This window comes from Heptranchias perlo, chromosome 34 (genome assembly GCF_035084215.1).
Source record: "Heptranchias perlo isolate sHepPer1 chromosome 34, sHepPer1.hap1, whole genome shotgun sequence".
Classification (NCBI taxonomy): Eukaryota; Metazoa; Chordata; class Chondrichthyes; order Hexanchiformes; family Hexanchidae; genus Heptranchias; species Heptranchias perlo.
Window position 1 is genome coordinate 9250887 of NC_090358.1, and position 21215 is coordinate 9272101.

The window sequence follows — 21215 nt, forward strand, 5'->3', positions numbered from 1 at the left end:
TTAATTATTTCAATCTGTTCTAGATACTAGATAGCTGACATCAGTGAAACTATGCTAAATCCTTATGGATGGAACTTGCATTTATGATCATAATAAAATGATTGGGAGAACTATATATAGGAAAGAGTATAATCTCTGATACCGAGAGAAAATTTTAAAAAATAATTTCGATTAGGTTTGGGGACATCTGCTGGTATAATCCAGAACTACACCTCCTCACTGATCTCATGAAACAGCAATCCTTGGTATGAATTCCACAAGAGACATGCACACCTAACCTGTTCATTCTTGATCGAGCATCCTTTGGGTGGGAGGGGAGAAAAAAAGCGTTTTTGCATAGACCTGGCTGACCACCAGTAATGCGGAATAGAAACAGAAAATAATGCAAATACACGAAAGGTCCAAAGGAGGAGGAGATAAAAAGACCAATTAATCTTTTAGGTTGACCCAATGTCAGATACAGACAACCTAAAATGCTAACTTATTTCTCCCTTTAGGTGCCAATCGATAACCGGCTAATATTTCAGGCAGATACATTTCATTTGATGAGAAGTCTCATCTTAAAAGAGCATATCTTTTCCCCTCATCTATTGTACGTTTTCAGCATTCAGCAGGATTTTTTTGCCCATTGGCACACCACACAGGATTCAGCAAACCAACAATAATTCTGGTGCTTGAACTTTTGCACAAATCTGTGGGAGCCAGAGGGCTGGGTGTGTAACTTGTCAATGCACTTTCACGCTGAGCAGTGGGACCCAACTCAAATCACATTTTTCATTCTTTAAAAAGGAGTTATTCTCAGGTCTACAAAAGGTCTGTGCTTTAGCGCTGGTTACTGCAATCTCAAGTCCCGAGAGAATGCAAGTCTTTCTTTTATGTACCTTCATCGAGATGTCGCCTATGCGGTTTTTAACCAGGTAGGATGTAACAACGTGTACAAATTACATGCTTTTGTAATGTCTTTTCTGCATAGTGGTAAATTCATTGTTTATTTTACTAAATAACTGTACAGAATGTGTATAATGGCTTTCATTTAAGAACATCACTTTACACAATATTTACATCCCCCACCCCCAAACTTAACACTTTATACATAATTTGCTATATAATAGAAATCCAAAACATTACCCACTGATCTGTACCAATGTATTGAACATAGTGTGTCTAGTCCACATTCCCTCCCACGGATTTAACAGCCATCTTTTCAGGTAGTCTAAAACAAATCTAAAAGCCATCAAAAGGTCTGTAGTTTCCTTCTGTAAAATGCATTTAAAATTAAAAATGACCACAATTGTCAGGAACAACGATGCCTGAAAAGATCAAATCATGTATGAGTTTTAATAGCACAAAATACAACTCAGGTGTTCCCTAAGTAAAATTAGCTTTAGAAGCACACTAGGAATTCCAGTTTTAAAATCAAGAAGCAATTGAGCTTTTCAGACAGATAATCTATAACTGAACCACAGAGGGAATTTGACACATGAAAGTTTCCAAAATTGTAACAGCCGCACTGTGCTGAGAGAGGCGGAAGCAAGCAGATTAAAAGCAAGTAGATTAAGAACTAGAACCCCATCTCTCCATCAAAGCAGGCTCAGGGGTCCAACTCAATAGCTCTAAAAATCTCAGCAATTGGAAAGTCAAGGCAGCTGCTTTGAAATATTTCATGTATGTTTTCAAATTGAGTTCTGAAATAAGCTTTAGCGGTTTAAGCACAGGACAAGACACACCTAGAGTTCGTGTTAAAATGGCATTACTGCTACACCATAGCAAGCCCTTTCAAATTTAAAATACTGTAACTTACAATGATTTTGATCATAAATGACCCTTCAGTCCATTTGATTTCATCCTTCCAGAATACCAACCCCACTGTCAGCAATTGTACCTCTCCCCATCCCAAAAATTTAAAAGAACTTACTTGAACTGTCCACTTCCAATGTATAAAAGTAACTCTACAGCAAGAATTAATCCATCTTCCCATGTACTCTACACTCTTGTGAAAGAGATCTAGTAACTGGCCCACAATATTTAAGCATGGGCATTCAACATGCCTTCAATTAATCCAGGTGATCTCAGCCAAAAAGTGTGCACTGATCCTTCCTCCCCCAAAAAGTGAGAGGAGAAGAGGCGGGGGAAAGAGAGGTTTCAACCATAACACGCATCCATAATATATTATAAAAGGAACAAAAAGGTACCAAGAGAATTTGTTCCTGTAAAGGCAATGTGAAATTTGAATGGTTCAGTCAGCTTTAACGTGTGAATGCAGAATCTAGTGTTAATGTAGTGTTGCAGCACTCTCTCCATGTTCATTCCATTTGAAGTGCCGTTTCATATCCACAAGGCAGTTCTATTATTCAAGATACTGGCAGCCCTTCACCCTGCACCCGGGGAGAAAAGGAACTGAAAAACAAAGCCAGCAAAGGGTAAAGCCAAGATTGAGGTGTTCTAGTTAACTGACTAGTTTTTTCCTGGAGTAGGTTTTTGTGATGCAACGGCGAACAGGCACTTTGGTGAAAGGAGAATAATCCCGGTCGATGTCACCAGCTACCACCAATCTCTTGCTAGTGGAGCCGTCCATCTGCGAATCCTCGTACACCATATCTGGAAAATATTCAACACAATCAAGAATTTAGTTTCTTGCTCCCAAAGCACTTCAGAAACTCCACCAATGGCTTAATGTTTTGCATGGTGTGGAACTGAACCATACCAAAACCCCAGGTTCGATTCCTGGCTTATGCTCAGTTATCTAATTTCAGTCTAGACATTGCAACTAGTCTCAGCCCTGGGCTAAAGGGCAGAAAAGGAAAGACAGACATGGCTCTCACTCCTAATCACCAACCAAGGACTTCTACTCAAAAGCACATGTGTGGATGTCAGATGAAGGTAGGAATGGACTGGTCTGAGATGCCCTTCATGTCAAATGGCCTGCAAACATTGAATGTGTCGGCTCACAAAGAATTGCCACTTGAGCAAGATACCAGAAGGCTGATATAGCATTGGTAGAATTGTATGCCAGCAACTAAGTATCTTTGAGAGAGGGAGAAATTTGGGGCAGGGATGGAAGAGAGATAGGAAGAAAGTACCCAGTGAGCTGAAGACAGCTTAATGATTAGGAATTAGTTGCCACAGGTGATATATTTTCAATACCTATGGTGATGGCAGGGAGAGGGTTATGGGAACCGTACACAACAGCAACTTGATGATTTTTTTGAAATATATGTCTCAACTGATCCCAGAACCAACTTGACGTAAATCAACACTAAATTATGTTATTGTAGTGGTACAGTTCAAAATACTTTTGACAAGTTTTGAGTTAGGAAGAGGACTGCTCCACAATCCTCCACTGCTATTAACCAATTCCCATCTATTCTAACCAAACTTATGCCAATAAAATTGGACCAAAAACTGCTACTACTGAATACAGATGAGATTTATAATATGGCATTAACTATTGCGGTATGGAAACTGTTCCACTGATGGCCGACTGCTTTATACACTGCACCAGAGGAGTGCTTGCTTACAGACTGTACAGATGACAAAGGGCACCCTTCATCTAGTCCTGATGACTAGAGATTTCTGGTGAAAAAGCACATTCACACATACTTCCCCATTTTTGGTCTTCCGCTTCATCTAAATAAGAGGGGAACAGAAGAGATAACTTGTTTCATTGCAATAAAATTCCATTCCAAAGATTAAATGGTTTTCAAACTACAGAGATAAAAATTACATTAAGAATTAAGTATTGAGATAACCATTTGTAAACTTTTTAATTGGAACATGATCACCCGTTGCTTCCTCGAAGGCACTGGCTCCTAGTGAGATTTCCTTGTTGGCACGCGGTCACTCAATGCTGATCAGTGTTGAGATTGGAGACGCTCACATGACTCTTAGAAAGGCCTGACTAGACAGATTACACAGGGATCAGATGCATTAGTCTTACCCATGGAAAAATTTGTGGTCAAGGATTTTAAATCCATTGAGCACAAAGCCGCAAATGATTTATCTTTTATACCTTAGGTAACGGCAGGGACGCTGGTGTATAAGAACCTTACATAACAGCAGCTTGATTTTTTTAAAAATCTGAATCTCAAATGATCCCAGAGCCAACTTAGCATAGTACATCAACACTAAATTATGTTACTGCAGTGATAGTTTTTTTTAATACAAGTTTTGAATTAGAGTAGATGAAATACCTGGGTAAACATATTTTCTATATTTCTAAAAATCTTCAAGCTGCTGTTGTGTAAGGTTCTTATACCCCAGCGTCCCTGCCATTACCGTAGGTATAAAAGATAAACCATTTGCAGCCTTTGTGCTCAATGGATTTAAAATCCTTACCACAAATTTTTCCATGGCCTCGTCTCACCCCAGCCTATCTCTGCAATCTCCACCAACTTCCCAGCTCGAGATATCATTTCTTCTAACTCTAGTCTCCTGTTCATTCTCCATTTCCGCTCCATCATCAGTGACAGAACTATCAGTCACCTCAGCTCTACTGTTTGGAACTCACTCCCTAAAATCCTCTCCTTGTTAGTTCTCTCCCTGCCTCATAAAACCTCCTCAAAACTTATCTTTTCGACCATGCTTTCGCTCTTCTCTCCCAACTCTCCTATTACTGCTTGGGGTCCATGTCCCCACTGTGAAGCATCTTGGGATGTTTACTACATTAAAGGCACTGTAGAAATACAAGTTGCTGTTGTGTGAATCCTGATCTCTTGTGATCTGCCCACTGCTAATTTTATGCAACAGAATTCTCCTTCATAAACTGAGAAGTTAACTGATCACATCACAACTCTTTGAAGCAAAACTGCATTATAATGCGAGTTTCACCAGGAGGGAAGGAGAACAAAAATGACAATAGCAATGAAAAAAAATATGGCCCTCTTCATCTATAGTTATTCTGCCCAGACTTAATTTGGGTCTGGCTCCTTCTGGCCGATCCCAAATAGGGAAAATGAATAAAACGGTCCTGGAGATGCAAAGTCTGTGGCTGGTTGCTGCTCACAGCATTTCTTCCACCTATTTAGCAAAGTGAACTGCAGAACATCCAGAACTTACTGATGAGTTCCAGCTGAGGTAAAAGCAAGAACAAGGTGGCAGCTATGTTGGTCTGCCAGCACAAGTTCAGCTGTTAGCATGCAGTTTACATCAACAGGAACCCAGAGCAAGAAAATGGGTTTCATTTGTTGCAATAGTTTAGATTTGCCATGTTTACAGTGATACATGGGAACTGAATCACCCAACTCCCAAACCTTGATTTGGCTCCCATTTGATGTGTTTGACATTTGTGCACACTCAGATCCAAAAACACTACCTGCCACACCCCTAAAATTAATCTCTCTGCCTCTTTCCATTAGCTTGGTCTAACTTCGGTCCATAAAACAAAAATGACAATAGCAATGAAAAAAACATGGCCCTCTTCATCTATAGTTATTCTGCCCAGACTTAATTTGGGTCTGGCTCCTTCTGGCCTATCCCAAATAGGGAAAAATAAAAATAGTAATCAGACAATACTCAGATACAAAAAGAAGCTTGGACTTTACCTCCAGCACCAGGTCTTTTCTTAGCAGGTGTTCTCCCAGCATATAACAATGGCGACTGAGTGAGTGCCAGCAGGCCACTGGCAGACAGGGCTGATTTAACTTTAGAGCTCGGTGATGTTACAGCTACAGAACACAAATAAAGTATTACAATCACAAGTAGAAACCAGGCACCACACCCAATCTCTCCAGACTACTTATTTTGTCAAAAGTTTCTCTGGTACACCTTTAACACAAACTCTTCCCATCCCACCTCCCGAACAGCAAAAATTACAGGTGCAATGGACCATAACTGCATGTTTCTGCCTATTGTTCATGGGATACTCACCCCATACAAATGCCTTGGCAGGGTAATAGGACAGCTGCCTTGCTGGAAATTATACATCTCCCCACTTATAGATTGTGAGAATTGCAGCTCCATCAGCTGTGATTGCTGCTAACATTCCCAGGTTTGGTGGTGGTAGTAACTGCTCAGTCAGTTTCCTAAGACTCATTGGGACAACTGAATTGTAAACAGCACCCATACACAGAGGACTTTTTCTGTACACCCCATTTCTTTGGAGCTTTGCTCCCTTTATTTCTGTGGATGCACCAATGTAAGTGAAGAAAATACAGAAACAATAAAACACTTCTCAGTAACTTGCTTATAAAAATTTGGTTTCAAATCTACACATTAGTTATAATTTTCTGTTCAGTACAACATAGCTTCTATTTTTATCAGCTCAGTTTTATTCTCTTATTGTTAATCTGGCTTTCTCCTGCCAAATACTTTTGTTTCTCTCTTTTCTAAACTTCTATTTGATCACTCCCTGCTGCTCAGGATTTGAGGGCAACTACATTTGGTGGGACCTTATTTCTCTCTTGTACCTGCAATTCTCTCTTTCCCCCATCCCATCCAACCTCATTCCTCAGAATCCCTCTCCCACCCAGTTTGCCTCTAAACATTTTTGCTCACAAGGCCTTCAGAAAGCAGGAATCAGCTGCTTCCCAGTGGTGGTTGTTGACTGATATTCAATGCAAAACAGGCATATGGAAACCTACACACTGAGACACAGTCTAGAATCTCTCAAATGGTTTCAGCAGTTTATAACCCTCAGAACAGGGTACTGAGTTAGACAATCAGCCATGATCATTTTGAATGGCGGAGCAGGCCCAAAGGGCCAAATGGCCCACTCTTGCTCCTATTTTCTATGTTTCTATAATCTATGCGTGTTTCCTGCCACACACCACCTCCAAACCTTGTAACAAACTGCAAAACTTAATTCATGTCTTTTAACAGGTCAACACCCAAATCAGCAATTGTTTTTCTTTGAAAGTCTATATAGTCTTATAGTCTGCAGATTGCACTTCAATTCCACTGTACTCAGTTTTAACAATGCTTCAACTGCAAAATGAGTGTAATGCAACTTCATTATAATCAATTAAGAATCATACTGGTTTTAAGAAGTAGTTTAAGGACTAGTTATACTGTGTCATTATATTGCGACATTCCCTCTTCATTTTCAGTTAAAGGAAGCTGCATTTAAAGTTGCAATCCCTCCTCTCAAAAAAAATGGAACTCAATTTCACAAAGCAGACAAATCCACAGCTAAACATGACAATTTGGTCACCACCTCCAACAGGCAAATTCACACCATGTTAAAAACAATTATGGATTTGCTTGTTTCAAGGTCAAAATATCTTGAGCCTTATTTCCATAAACCTTCCCTCCAAAAAGGAGCTAATACATGACAGCTAAGCTACAGTGCAATATTTACTGAATTGTAATTTTGGGAAAGGCAGGGGATGTATGTGTGTTCTGGATGCAGGGAGGATGTTTCCCCTGGCTGGTGGGGGGAGGGGGGGGTCCAGAACGAGGGGTCACGGTCTCAGGGTACAGGGTAGGATATTTAGGACTGAGATGAGGAGAAATTTCTTCACTCAGAGGGTGGTGAACCTGTGGAATTCTCTACCACAGAAGGCTGTGGAGGCCAAGTCACTGAATATATTTAAGATGGAACTAGATGGATTTCTAGACACAAAAGGCATCAAGGGGTCTGGGGAGAGCACAGGAATATGGCATTGAGATAGAGGATCAGCCATAATCATACTGAATGGCGAAGCAGGCTCGAAGGGCCAAATGGCCTACTCCTGATCCTGTTTTCTATGTATGTGTACAGTTTTGGTCTCCTTACTTAAAGAGGGATATAGATGCCTTAGAGGTGGTGCAATGAAGGTTCACCAGATTGATTCCTGGGATCAGAGGGTTGTCCTATGAGGAGAGAATGAGTAGAATGGGCCTATACTCTCTGGAGTTTAGAAAAATGAGAGGTGATCTCATTGAAACACAAGATTCAGAGAGGGCTTGATGGAGTAGATGCTATGAGGCTGTTTCCCCTGGGTAGCGAGTCTAGAACTAGGGGGCACAGTCTCAGGATAAGGGGGGCAGGCATTAAGGACTGAGACGAGGAGGAATTTCTTCACTCAGAGGGTTGTGAATCTTTGGAAATTCTCTACCCCAGAGGGCTGTGGATGCTCAGTCGTTGAGTACATTCAAGGCTGAGATCGATAGATTTTTGGACTCTAGGGGAATCAAGGGATACGGGGATCGAGCAGGAAAGTGGAGTTGAGATCGAAGATCAGCCATGATCTTACTGAATGGTGAAGCAGGCTCAAGAGGGCGTATGGCCTACTCCTATTTCTTATGCAAGTAGGAAAATCACCTGGACCATTGAAGACCACCTCATCTTCAACTGAACACTGCCATGTAAAGGTTTTGTGAAAAGGAGCGAAAGAGCCAGGTGGAGACTGCTCCTTTTGCTTCTCTTCCAATATTAATCTTGTATCTCCAAAAGATGTTGCAGTGAAATTTGCCTCCTTGCGCTTTTTAGCTTCTCTTCCTTCTTCCGATACAGGAGAGATAAAACTACTCCCACGTTTTCTAGACCGAAGGCCAAACTTTTCCACAGGACTATCTCGAAACCTTTGGTCCCAATCGACACTAGGGGATTGGTCTTGTAACCTGCTCACTCCTTCTATAGCAATCTCTTCCAAAGGCACAGGTTTGTTGCTGTAGTCCTCTGTATAAATGTTCTCTTCCTTTTGCATAGCAGTAGGCTCTCCCTTCTTCTGCCTCTTCCCACTAAGTGGAGTTGTGGCTGCTTTCTTCTTTCGTGGCCAGTTTTTGATGGCATCTGGTGTTTGGGAGGGCTTGATCTTGCGTGTGGGTGAAGGTGTCCAGGGGACTACTCCCAAATCTGCTTGCGACGGAGAGGAAGTGTTAGATGAGCACTGGGTTGGAGTATATGACTGGCAGATATAAGTCTGTACCCCACCTTTTCTGGGAGTAGTCTTTGCTGGAGTGCTGTGGGAAGTATGGAAACAAAACGATGGGGATATATGGCCTCCTTCTGATTTTCCTGAATGCTTAACACACCGCTGTGCACTTCTCTCACCTAAGGGGCTTTCATATCCACTCTTCTTTACACAGACAGAGAGAGTACTATTATTGCTTTTGGTGACAGAGCGCTCCAGCTGCGGGCTAATCACTGTACTGGAATTGGTCCGCTTGAATCTGAGTTTAGGAAGCCCTGAGTCTTGCATCTCCAGCTCAACCTCATAGGTTGGCATTGGTGGCCAATTCTGGCCCTTTGGAGTTGAGATTTTCCTGGGAAGTTCAGGTAACTGTTGCTGTGCTGCTGCTAGTCTCTGCCTCCTGTCTGGAGTCCAACGGAATTCATAAGACGTAGATTCCTTTTGAAGCATGGAGGATTTAGTAGTATGTACGGAGTTTGAAACACTGGAATCGGACACTTTTCTCAGCACAGCAAATTTCATTTTCAAGCCAGAGCTTTCACTTTGTACGAGTCTGACCTGAGAGATGTCGCTACCCTCTTCCATTTGAGAACTAGCCGCACCAGAATCCGTTGTACTAGCCAAAGAAGAATCCAGTCTCTCAGATATCAAACTGACATTGGAAACAAGTTCAGAAACTGTGTTCTGAGAACACGAAGCATCCAATGCTGCAACAGCATTAAAACGGTCCATTCCAAGATTCCATAAGTTATCACTGGTTGCTGCTGACCGACTGTCAGAAATAGTTTGGTTGGTCACACAGCTTTCATTGGTGTTAAGGATCCCAGCAAAGTTTCCTTGTGGTATACTCACCCATAAACCAGATTCTATGGAGATATGTTCCCTCTCAAGTTTGGATTCGTCTAATGCTTTGGGGTTCTTTGGAGACTTGCTCTGTATGATGCAAATTGAGCTTCTGTTTTTTTCTGGGGTTTTTAATATTTGGTCTAATCTGGGCATAGAGGTGGCAAGTTTTGCAGGCCTTTTCACTGATACTACAACTGCTTTACTCCTAGAAGTTGATCTGAGTGGCGTACACGGTGTTGGCCTAGATTTAGATGGCGTACTCATGTCAAGTTTAGAGGGTGTAATGTTAAACGCAGACCTTGTTCTTATTGGAGTTTTGAGATGTGGAGGTGTTGAACTAGATCTGGATGGTGACTTCTGATCAACCTTTGACGGTGCAGTGTTAAGCATGAATTGAGTCTTTATTGGACTTTTGGGTGGTGGTGAGTTATATTTAGGCAGTGTCTTCCGATCAACTTTTGAGGGTGTAACATTAAGGCCAGTCCTTGTTCTTGGGGATTTGCGGTGTGGAGATGTTGCAGTATATTTAGATAGCTCGGTCACCTCAAACATCGATCGTGTCCTTACCGGGCTTTTAAGGGGTGTTGCAGTATATTTTGGTGGTGTCTTCAACTCAGATTTTGATGGCATAACAAGAAACCCAACTTTTGTTCTTGCTGGGCTTTTAAACTGCATTGCACTAAGTTTAGATGGTGTTTGCACATACTTCGATCTCGTCCTCACTGGAGTTTTCAGGGGTGTTTGAGGACTGGCTTTCCAGATACTCCTTGGTGTAGAAGGGGTGCTTGCATTTGATTTCTGAGATATGCTCTCATTTGGTGAGCATGAATTGAGTTCTTTATCAGCAGTCCTCTTCAAAGGTTTTGGTGTGCATGTCTTTTGGGGAGAAACTACAAAACATTTCATTGGAGTACAAGAGGTGAATGACTCATCAGATTTTGATTTCCTTAACCGTACCTTTCCTGGTGTACAAGGGGTTGATGGTTTATCTTTTGACAAAGTATCGATCAAATAGGATGGAGATAGCCTTTTTGACACCCTTAGTGGACTATTCAACACAGATACACTTTTCCCTGGTGTTTTCACTTGAGAAGCAAATTCTTTTGTCTTTGAAGGCATAGCTGGAACATTTACAGTTGAGCTGTTTCTGCAAGGAGTTGCTAAGCGCTCACTCCGTCTGGAAGATGGTTTGACTGATGAATGGGCCTTATAAGGAGATGCCAGCATCAGATGTCCACTAACCTTGGAAGGGAATTTAAATGGGGATTGGATTTCTATTTTCCGTGGTGAATTATCTTTGTTAGGCGTTGCTTCAGTCAGACGTTCACTTCGCCTAGGCGACTGAAATTGTGAATCTGTTGCCATTTTCCATGGTGAGGACCCTTTACTTAAGGAACTGTTGGTATAATTTCTTGCTGTTGGGCTTTTGCAGCTCTTTACTTCCTTCCTTGGTGTCAAATAGCGGGGTGTTCGTGGAGATTTTTGGGTGGTTCTGTTCTTGTCTGGAGAGCTCAGCAGTTGCTCTGGAGTAGTTTTTGGACCCTGAACGCATTAAAGAGAGACAGTTATTAAAATGAAGTTCCAGAACTCCAACAGTTCATTAGTCCTAAGCTTTCACAAAAAATAGACAGGATTAAAAATACATCAGCTGACCAGCAAAATGCTAACTTTTTAAAAAGTTTGTTGTTAGTCAGCATTCCTATTGACGTGCTAATTGAGCTCACAACCCAAAAGATTATTCTCCAGATAGTCAGTCTTTTCCCTTTAAGTAGAGTTGGTTCTACTAGTTGAGTGTAACATTTACTACAATTTTTGAGTTGATTTTTAAATGACATCTTGGTAAATGTGCGCACTCAGGTTAAAGGATGTTAATACTGAGGAATGGGACACCTTCCATTCCAAGCACCCAGTTATCAGCATTTGTGCCACCTTTAATGTAAAGGTATTACATTTCCAAATTTTAGTGTTCACAGAAAGGACACATGACCTTTTGAATCAAATATTTAGCTTTCAGAGTAAATAATTCATCTGTACGGCAAGAACAAACTACACGGGTAGGGAGAAGAAAGGCGTACTTCATTAACAATGCACATTTTTTTTTTAAAAACTAGTACATCTGGTTTTATGTTTTCCCCTTCTAAATAAAATTTGTAAGTTCCATCATACCTGAACAACCGAGAACCCCCTAGAGCCTGAACAGGAGCGCTTTGATGACCGCTTCTCTTTAGGACTGACAAGTCCAGATACAGCACCAAAGAGAAGCCGATTTGGAGATTGGACGGTTCGGTTGTCTGAAGAGAAGAGACCAAGTTAATTCAGTGTAGTAGAAACATTCACTTTTAGTGCATGCAAAGTTTGAGCACCAATTCTAAAAATACTAGAGGCTTGTATTTATGCAATGTCTTGTCTCAAACATTTCCAAGTGTTTTACTCACAATGAACTACTTTGAAGCACGGGTGACTTTTGTTTTGTAGGTAAAAACTATGTGGGATCGCGCTGTCTGAAAAATGGCAAACAGTAAATAGATGAATGGCCAGTTATCAGTTTTTATTTTGGTAGTCCGAGTTCAGAGACAAATTCTGGCCAGCACACTGGAAACTCCCTGTTCTTTGAATGGTTTAATGGTATTTTTATCATCCACAGGCAGACGGGGTCTCCCTTTCACAGGTCATCTGAAGAACGGCACTAGTTCTAACATAGCACTCCTTCAGTACTGCATTAGAGGGTCAACCTAGATTGACGTTACTAACTGAACTAAGCCAATACTTGCGTACCCAGATTCTTTTCTACATTCCGGTAGATGTTTTTTTTTAAAAAAGAGGGGTACTTAACCATCTACAGTGCTCACAGCAGATGACTTATACACTCAATCACACAATGATTTTCTACAATATTCTATGCATTTCAAAGGCATTCGATAACAATTTTTAAAAAATTGTTTAACATAATGCTTGCTCTCTAGTGGCTTGGTGGGTAATGGCATTGCCAGAGGCCAGAAGGTCTTAGGTTCAGTTCCTGGTATGTGCTGAGTTAGCTGATCTCAGCTGGACAGGAATTTTAGTTGATGGGATAAAGTTACCCTTAGGACCCCTGGGCTAGGTGGGGAAACAATCAGCCCGTGGCCCCAGCTTATAAAGTTCACATCGATATCAGGTAAGATTAGGAGCAGGCTCAGCTGTGATGCCCCCATTTATTAAATAGCCCACCAACATTCACAGTCTAGGCTGACAGATGAAGAATGGCTGGAGCCCATGGAACTGTATCAAGAGAGAGAAGGGGAGCAGATCGTAAAATACACAATCAACTGTTTGCTAATTATTAAAAAAAAATTAAATCGAAACTTGAGGGAGTCTTCCCATTACGCCCACTTAAAAAAAAAATCAACTTCAGCAAACCAAAAAAATTCTAAAATTTGCTGAGTTTATGGCATAGGGATGAGCAAAAACAACTCGCCCACTTTTTAAAAGCAAAATGAACATATCTACATTAAGATAAATTGTTTACTACTTGGAAGTAATTTTTAAACTTTGATTACCTGCTCTTTTTGCTCTCCTTGGCTGTATTTGTGACAATGACTGGACTCGCTCCAGACTCCGAGACATTGGGCGTGAACCAGAGTAGAAGAAACTAGAATTACTTCTGGCAAGAGATGCCTTCCTGATCCGCGGGCTCCTTCTCAGATTTGGTTCTACACACAAGAAGTAACTATATAAGGGCAAACTTTTTTTCAAGGTTGAAATAAGTAACTTCATATTTAATGTTTTAGGACTAATTTCAGGAAACATATGGGATAAAAATTGGTATTTAATTACGATCACTCAGACGACATTCAAAATATGCGATCAGACACTTAAATCATGTGGGATTGTTGCTGCTCAACATAAGAAATAAAAGCTTATTGAGATCATCCCTCTAGTATTCTAACTTACCCAGTCTGGCATCCAACTACATTGTGAACTCCTATAATGTCTAGAATAATTTAAAATAAAATTGCTGGACTATAACTTGGTGTTGTAAAATTGTTTACAATTGTCAACCCCAGTCCATCACCGGCATCTCCACATCTAGAATAATCTAATCAGGTAAAGTAGTGGATTCAAATGTTTATCACCCCATTTTTAAACTTGTTTTTCACTAATTTCAATTTATGCACTCTTGTCCCACTGGCCTGATTGACCTTGAAGTAATATTCTGGGTTCATATGGCCAGCAATATGGTTTCACTGAACTGGATCACTCACTTGAGAAACTCTTCTAATCTAAATATACATCACACCTCAGTTGATAGCCTAAGATAATTAGCTTTCTAAATCAGTAGCAAATCATATGTCCGTGGTCTATATTTGTACTTTTTTTTTTACTTTAATGAAAGGAGCTAACATTGGCAAGTTTGCAAATTTTAATTTGATGAGTTTAAAGTGCATAAACAGTACATGAAATACTCTTTGTCATCCAGAGACTTACCAGCAGACAGTGCTTTCTCTGGAGATTCTTCCACAATACTAATATCAGAACCAGACTCTGAACACCTGCAGAAAGACAACAGACATGAAACAATATTTTCATGCAAGATTGCTGACACACATCTAAAGAGAAGCTCTCCCTCATTCTATATTTTAATTATTGGTGTATGAAGATTCCAGTGATGAATTCTGATGGGTAACAGAAAGGCGTTTAGAGATAATTGCATTTCATTCTATAGATGGTCACATACCTCCCTCTAATCTGTTTGTGCAAGAGCCGGCGTGACATCTGTTTGTGAAGCGGCGTCTCAGTCACCTTCTTAGTCAGTAATTTCCGATGACCTAAAAAGGCAAAGTAGACTCCACTTATTCCCTTCCCTTGTTAAGTAGATTCAAGACCCATTGTAAAACTAACCAAGCTTGAGTAAAATAAATTGTAGTGTTTTGTCATATGTCTGTTGTAGCAATGTGTAAATACATTTATGAAATTAAGTTGATCCCGGGTTTGTGCTGAGTTAGCTCATCTCACCCAGGGTGCCACCAATGCTTTGGGGACGGGGAAAGGACAAAGCCTGGGTTCCCACTCGACAACTATCTAGTGACTCTGCTGGAAAGTGTGCATAAAGATATCAGACCTGGATGCAATAAATCCAAAGTCAAATAGCCTGCCATTCATTACTCGAGTCATATGATAGGGGTACAGGGAGCTAAAATTGACCCTGCAATTGTACTCCAATAAGAATCAGCAACATCAGAAAATGAGGGGAGAAAAAAAGTGGTGGAATGAGTAGTCCAATACCTCAAGTGTTACATCAGTGAATTCACATCTAGAGCATTACAAGGTCAAATAACAGGCCACTGGAGTGCTGCTTTGCATAGGAGTGTCTTTTAAACAGTGGGTGAGAGCGTATAAAGTAAAATTTCTGTTTAAAAAACCTCTAGAGGATTTAATAGCAATCATAGCAGCAGATGCAACCCCAAAATGAGAAGAAAGAGTAGACGATATATTTAAATTTAAATCAGTTCAGCAACGTAACTTCACGTATCTTTACCTTTATCAGTTATTTTTTCATCGTGTAAGTGCCTCACTCCCTCAACAACCGACACAGACTGGCTTTTCGGCATCTTCGATCTTTTCCTCGGAGACAAGATCGCCTGATTAAACAGATTTCTTCTCACTTTTGTAACCTCTATGGGGGTCAAAAAACAAAAGGGCAAGATCATTTGACTGGTAGCCAGTTTTCTTTCCTCCCTGAAAGCATCAATTCCTGTTGGGGTACATTCCCATTAGCAAAGATAGTGCTCAAATACCTGACCATGTAAATGTAGAGAATAACTGGCAGACTATTCCACTATAGAGGCATCACAGATTAGCCCAATCCTGGACTCATTCGACATCAATGTGCAGGCACTTTTCAGCAAGGGCTATTGGATAGCAATCAGAAGCACAAACCATAACTGAATAATTTTTTTTTCTAAAACTCTCCTAGCCCAGGGGCTGAGATCAACCAACTCAACACAGATCAGGAAATCAGGCAACCCTCCGTGTTGGGCAAGACGAATCTCCTAGTGAGCTTTCAATATTCTTTGATGTTACCGCATTCCTCCAAGCCACAACAGTTGCTACACTAGAATATCAATTACCACTGAGCACACAGCCCTGCGATTAGGTGGAACTTTACAATCTTTAAAGCCACCTACACTAAGCATTTGGCCCCCATCTATTTTTTTTTACTGCAAAGTCTATAGGATGTTGCTGCTTTATCATCAATCCAAACCCAACTGAAACTGAAGCAAATTTCTAAGTCTAAAGCATCTACCCAAATTAATACCAACACTTACCAATAGAAAGTTCAAAGTCTGAACAAGGCAGTTTCTCAATCGCTTTTCTCATTAATGGTTTCAAAGGATGAACACTGAACCAAATATCATTTTTGCTGGTAATTAATGGCCTCCATCAGTGGACTGTAGGCCATACTCAGGAGCACTGGCTATGGCAACTGAACGTATCAAAATTGGTTGGATTACATTGGATTCCTGAACTTTTACTAACGTTTTGGGGATCACATTCAGCAAGTTTTCCCCATATAATTGGAAAATCAGCAGTTCCGATTGTAATATACATGGGGTCTACGTTTCCCTACAGTCACTATCACGAGCTTACAATGACCAAATCAAATTCGAATATGTGGCATTCCAGAATTTGTTGCTGTTTTGGGAATCGCACTCTACAATATCATTAATTTTTTCTCATCAAACCTGAGAAATATTGGCCATTGCAATGTTTTGTCTACTGCAAGCTGATCTTTGTTTTAACTTTGAAGCTGCACACCTTGTTCTTGCTACGTAGCGTATAGGTAGGAGCAATTGTTTTTTAAAAATGCAACCTCACTTATTAGAGATGTCCATAATTAGTTTTACAGCACAGACTAAGATCAGCATAAGATAGCTTTCAAAATATGCAGAAACTAGTACCATAGATTCCGTAAAACATTTAGAGCAAAAAGCACAACATTTAGACCTGTCTTCCACCCATAGACACATTGTAAAAAAAAAAAGCCATATTACCTTTAAACTCTAAATGAAAAAATGTAATTATTCCAAATATTTTTGTAAAAAGAAAATATCATATCTGAATTGTATTTGTCACTACAGGCCCTCATGGAGTGGTTCTATCACCTGACAATGCATCAATACTCCGTACATCTTAAACTTACAGCATCAAGTACTGGCTAGTTCTATAAACAATAGAAAGTAACACCTTTCACAAAATTCCATTTGCTTGGTCAGTATCCTCAGTAGAAAATAATCTTTGTGTTTCTACACCATGCCCAACAATACAAGGTTCATTTTTCATTTCTCACTACCTCAAAAAATGCAAACGATGAAAACTACAAAAATTGTAACATTTTCTATAGCAAATTGTCATTCAAGCAGAAAAACAAAGCATAATGCACCATTTTACAGCCAACCTAAAATCTCTTATGAAGTAAAGAAAATTCCACTTAAGTGCAGTTACTTGTAGCTCTTACCGATAGCTACCCGAATTTAAAAAGAATTGTGCCTTTTTTGTATAAATGTATTTTGCCTTCTATTTAGGTACCCATAGTATTCTTCCTCTGTAAAAGGTGGAGGAAGTTAGGTCTTACTCTCAACAATTTGCATTTATATAGCACCTTTAACATAGAAAAATGTCCCTAAGTGCTTCTCATAGGTAAAATACAAAAAAATGGATGTTGAGCAAAAGATAATATCAAGAGGAAGTAACCAAAAGATTGTTTAAAGACGTGGGTTTTAAGGAGGATCTTAAAGAAGGCAATCGAGGTGTAAATATTGGCCAGGACACTATGAGAACGCCCTTGCTCTTCTTCAAATAATGCAGTTGGATCTTTTATGTCCATCTGAGCAGGCAGCAAGGCCTAGGAAGAGATTAAGCGTAAAGCCTAGACGGTCAAATGCTCTACCAGTGATGGTACAATGGAGTGAGGGGAGGAGGCAAAGAAAGCAAGAGTCAAAGTAAAGAGGTATGGTGGACTGAGGCTGAGACAGATTTGTAAGTGAGGACTTTGAATTATGTGGAACCGTGGGATCAGCTTGCTATAGTTAACTGGCAGAATGCCAATCATAAAAGCAGTTGCCAATTTGAGCGCTGAAGCTGCACAACAGAAAAATGGAAGACCAGCAATCAAACTGCAAAAAATTTTGAATTCACTATACTAAATGCAGTCAAATTTGCCTCACATCTTGAATTAGTGAGCCATGCAACAACTCAGAGGGGGAGCTCACCCAAATGTCCAGGCCTGATCAAGACATCAGTTGTTCCTTAACCAACCACACAGGTCCTATCACTCAGTGGCACACTACTAATATATATTTAATAGAATCATAAATGTTAAAGCACAATGTAAATATGACCAAGTTGTACCTTGCACTTCCTTTTGTGATGAAGATGGTGGTAGCACTGACTGCTCAATAGCAAAGGATGGACGAGACTGCAAATTTTCCTGTTTATGATAAACACTTTTGATTAATACAATTTCCAGCTACTCTTAGATGTTCATGCTGTAATTTTCTACACAAGTTACAATATGTTCATATATTTTAGATTTGTAGAATTTTTTCAAGGGGTTTCTTGATCATTCCTTTTAAGGCCAAAGAAATAACCCAGATAGATGTTGGTAAATAAAGCAAATGGAATAATCTTACACAAGTGAAGAATGGGCACATGAAATATTTCTCCCAGACCAGATGTAACACAGGACAAGTGCAATGTATAGACAGCCCAACATCACCCTACAATGTACCTAAACCCCAACCTATCGTATGAAAACTGGCTTCTATACAGTTATACACAGATGTTTTGAGATGGCAGCATTGCATTAAAATACTAAAACACACTACTTCCTTCCCAGTATGTCAAGGTTTGTATCAGCTAACTACAGGAATGAGGGGAATAATTTTAAATTAGCCTAGTTCTGGCTGTTTGAAAAGCAAGCCTGCTCTTAAAGAGTATTTCTTGTAGTTTTCACACACCAATTTCAGCTGTACCTATTCTTCCCTGCAGCCCCCAGTTCTGGTCAGAAATTCCAGCAGGCTTTATCATTAGCACAACTTCAGATTTACAAAGTTACTTCCTCCCATGCAACTTACCCGTTTTACAGATTTTTTTGGCATTTGAATTTGACGCAAATTATGGGATACCTCAGACATGCTCCGATGCCTAGTCAGTGGAAGGCTCCTAAAAGACAAAGTATTTGAACAGTGCTGGTTTTGAATTCTCACATTTAGGATAGCTATATTTACTGCACAGAACACAAATTTTACACCTTTAACCCATGTATCTAATTCCTCAGTGTGCATTAGTGCACCGATAAGATTTAAACTTGTAAAAAGTAGATCTGGTTTCCCCCAGAGTGCTGCATAGTTAACCTGCGAACTGTCGTACTCAGGACATCCCACCTGACAGCAGCGCTGTTCAAGAAAAAAAAAATCCATGCAAGATTTCACTCTGGACAAAATCAGCTGATTTGCCAGTTCTACAGAAAACAGATCTCCTGCCCTCTATCAACCAAAATGTCACCCTTTCAACACACTACAGGTGGAGCTGTGAGGGAGGTACGAGCCTTTTAAATTCTGGGGGAACAGAGTAGCTGTGTACCCCATGCTGTCAAAAACATTAACAAGTGCTTTTCTAATCTGGAAAGCACAAGAAAAATGTACATTTATATACACAGTCTTTCACCAAGACATCCCAAAAATGCTTCACAGCTAATTAATTACTTTTGAAATGTAGTGGCTGTTAGTACTATATTGAAGTATCTGCCTAGATTATATGCTCAAATCTATTGTGTTATGATATGTATGCATCATTCACATTGTGGACCTATTGGTTCTTACATTTATACAATACCATACCGGAATAAATACAGCTTTAGGCCTATACATATCTCACCTCAGTGCTGTCACTGGGATTTTAGTGTACAGTGGGTTTGAAAAGTTTTCACGCTATCTACTTAAAAACTGTGTTTGGTGGGGGGGGGGGGGGGGTGGGGGAGAAGAGCGTGGAAGAGACACCCAGCTGTATTATATATTCTGTCCTTCCAAACTTGGTTTGCATCTGGAGTAGGCTGTATAACACTGGAGCAAAGTGGTTGTTGTTACAGATCTGTCATTGGTGGTAGTCATAGTTGAAGCAATTTGAGATCACAAATTAAGAGCATCATACAATAGCAAAGCATATTGGCTCAAGTGCCCCCTCCCTCACCCCCAGGAGTATTGGAATAAATATGCTAAGCCAGATGACAGTAATGCACCCCACTGTGCAAGATAAACCACATTTTGAAACATTGACAAGGCACCAGTACCTTCTTTTCCGGGATGATCTGGTGCGTAGTTCTTCCAGCTGCTCTCCTTCACAGCCTGCACAGCTGGTACTGACAGCCAGCGAGGCTGGTTGGGAGTGATCAGGTGACTCGGGTTCCTGGCTCATAGATTCGTCACTGAAGAAGTCAGCAGGAAGCACAGAGGCAAGACGCGCTGGGACATTCTGTCCTAATCCGAAGTACAGCTCGCCCAATATCTTTGGCACTGTCGGCAAATACCTGAAATGGTATAAATATGGTTAAAACCGCCTGAATCAATTTCATATGTTTGAAAATAACTAGAATGAGAGGGGAGAGACAAGGCTTGATGCTATTAACCCCACCCCCCACACAATCCACATTAATCTTGTGCAATTTTCTTAAAGTAAAAACCCAAGTATATAGATATACCAGGATAAAACTAAGTATCCAACCATACATACAGTTAAAATCACTCCTGTATTATTAGCTTCTCACTTTAATCGCAAATCTGTACTCAACTTCTGTTCCGCATCATGCCTCGAGCACTCAAGGCAGGCTTGATGTTTGACAAAGTAACTAAAGTACTTTGTGAAAACAGTGGCCCTAAGGTTCGAATCCCAGCAGTGCCCCTTCCAGGTCCAGAAAGTTATGTTCACTTACTAAGCAAAAAAGTTAATATTTTTAATTTATTTAATAAATGTAATTTATATATTAAAGTATTTGGGGAGCAAGCAGTAAAGTGTAATTAACCTGAAACATAACCGGTTTTTGCGCTGTGATCCTACGATATTAGAACCACTATCAACTCAATGGAGATTACAAATAAACTCAATTGATGTTATGCCAAATTAGCAAGTTTAGGAATTATAGTACACAATATAAAAGTATTTCAAGTTGCAACACTGTCTACAACACAATAAAACTGGAGGGCTTTCACAGGCCATTTAATGTATCAAATGAAGGAGCAGCAGTTTGTAATTTGGATCTTACGCCCTTTCCCATTACACAACATATGGGTCTAGATTTTATTTTTGATTTAACAATTCAAATTTGAAGCTAAGGTAATTTCTTTACCTCCATTGGCCTACTGGGTAAAGGCACCATACGGTACAGTACTGAGACACAGATCAAAAAATCACAGGTGAGTTTTTCCAACCTGTGCTGAGTTAGTTGTCTCAGCTGGGGAAGTGAGTGGGTCACAGTATACTTTGGCTATGGGTGAAGGAAAAAAA

General features: G+C 40.2%; 1 protein-coding gene across 1 annotated transcript in view; it reads right to left on the reverse strand.

Moving 5' to 3' along the window:
- Positions 1-961: 961 nt before the first annotated feature.
- The window catches only part of ticrr (TopBP1-interacting, checkpoint, and replication regulator), a 30800-nt gene continuing 10546 nt past the window's right edge, over positions 962-21215 (reverse strand). The window contains exons 12-22 of the mRNA XM_067971398.1: positions 20005-20241; positions 18791-18878; positions 18066-18144; positions 15193-15330; positions 14392-14482; positions 14142-14206; positions 13214-13366; positions 11844-11968; positions 8240-11219; positions 5541-5663; positions 962-2598 (exon numbers count right to left, since the gene is read on the reverse strand). Of these exons, the coding sequence (XP_067827499.1) occupies positions 2447-2598; positions 5541-5663; positions 8240-11219; positions 11844-11968; positions 13214-13366; positions 14142-14206; positions 14392-14482; positions 15193-15330; positions 18066-18144; positions 18791-18878; positions 20005-20241 (4231 nt within the window). The 3' untranslated portion in view covers positions 962-2446. The remainder of the gene's footprint in view (positions 2599-5540; positions 5664-8239; positions 11220-11843; positions 11969-13213; positions 13367-14141; positions 14207-14391; positions 14483-15192; positions 15331-18065; positions 18145-18790; positions 18879-20004; positions 20242-21215) is intronic.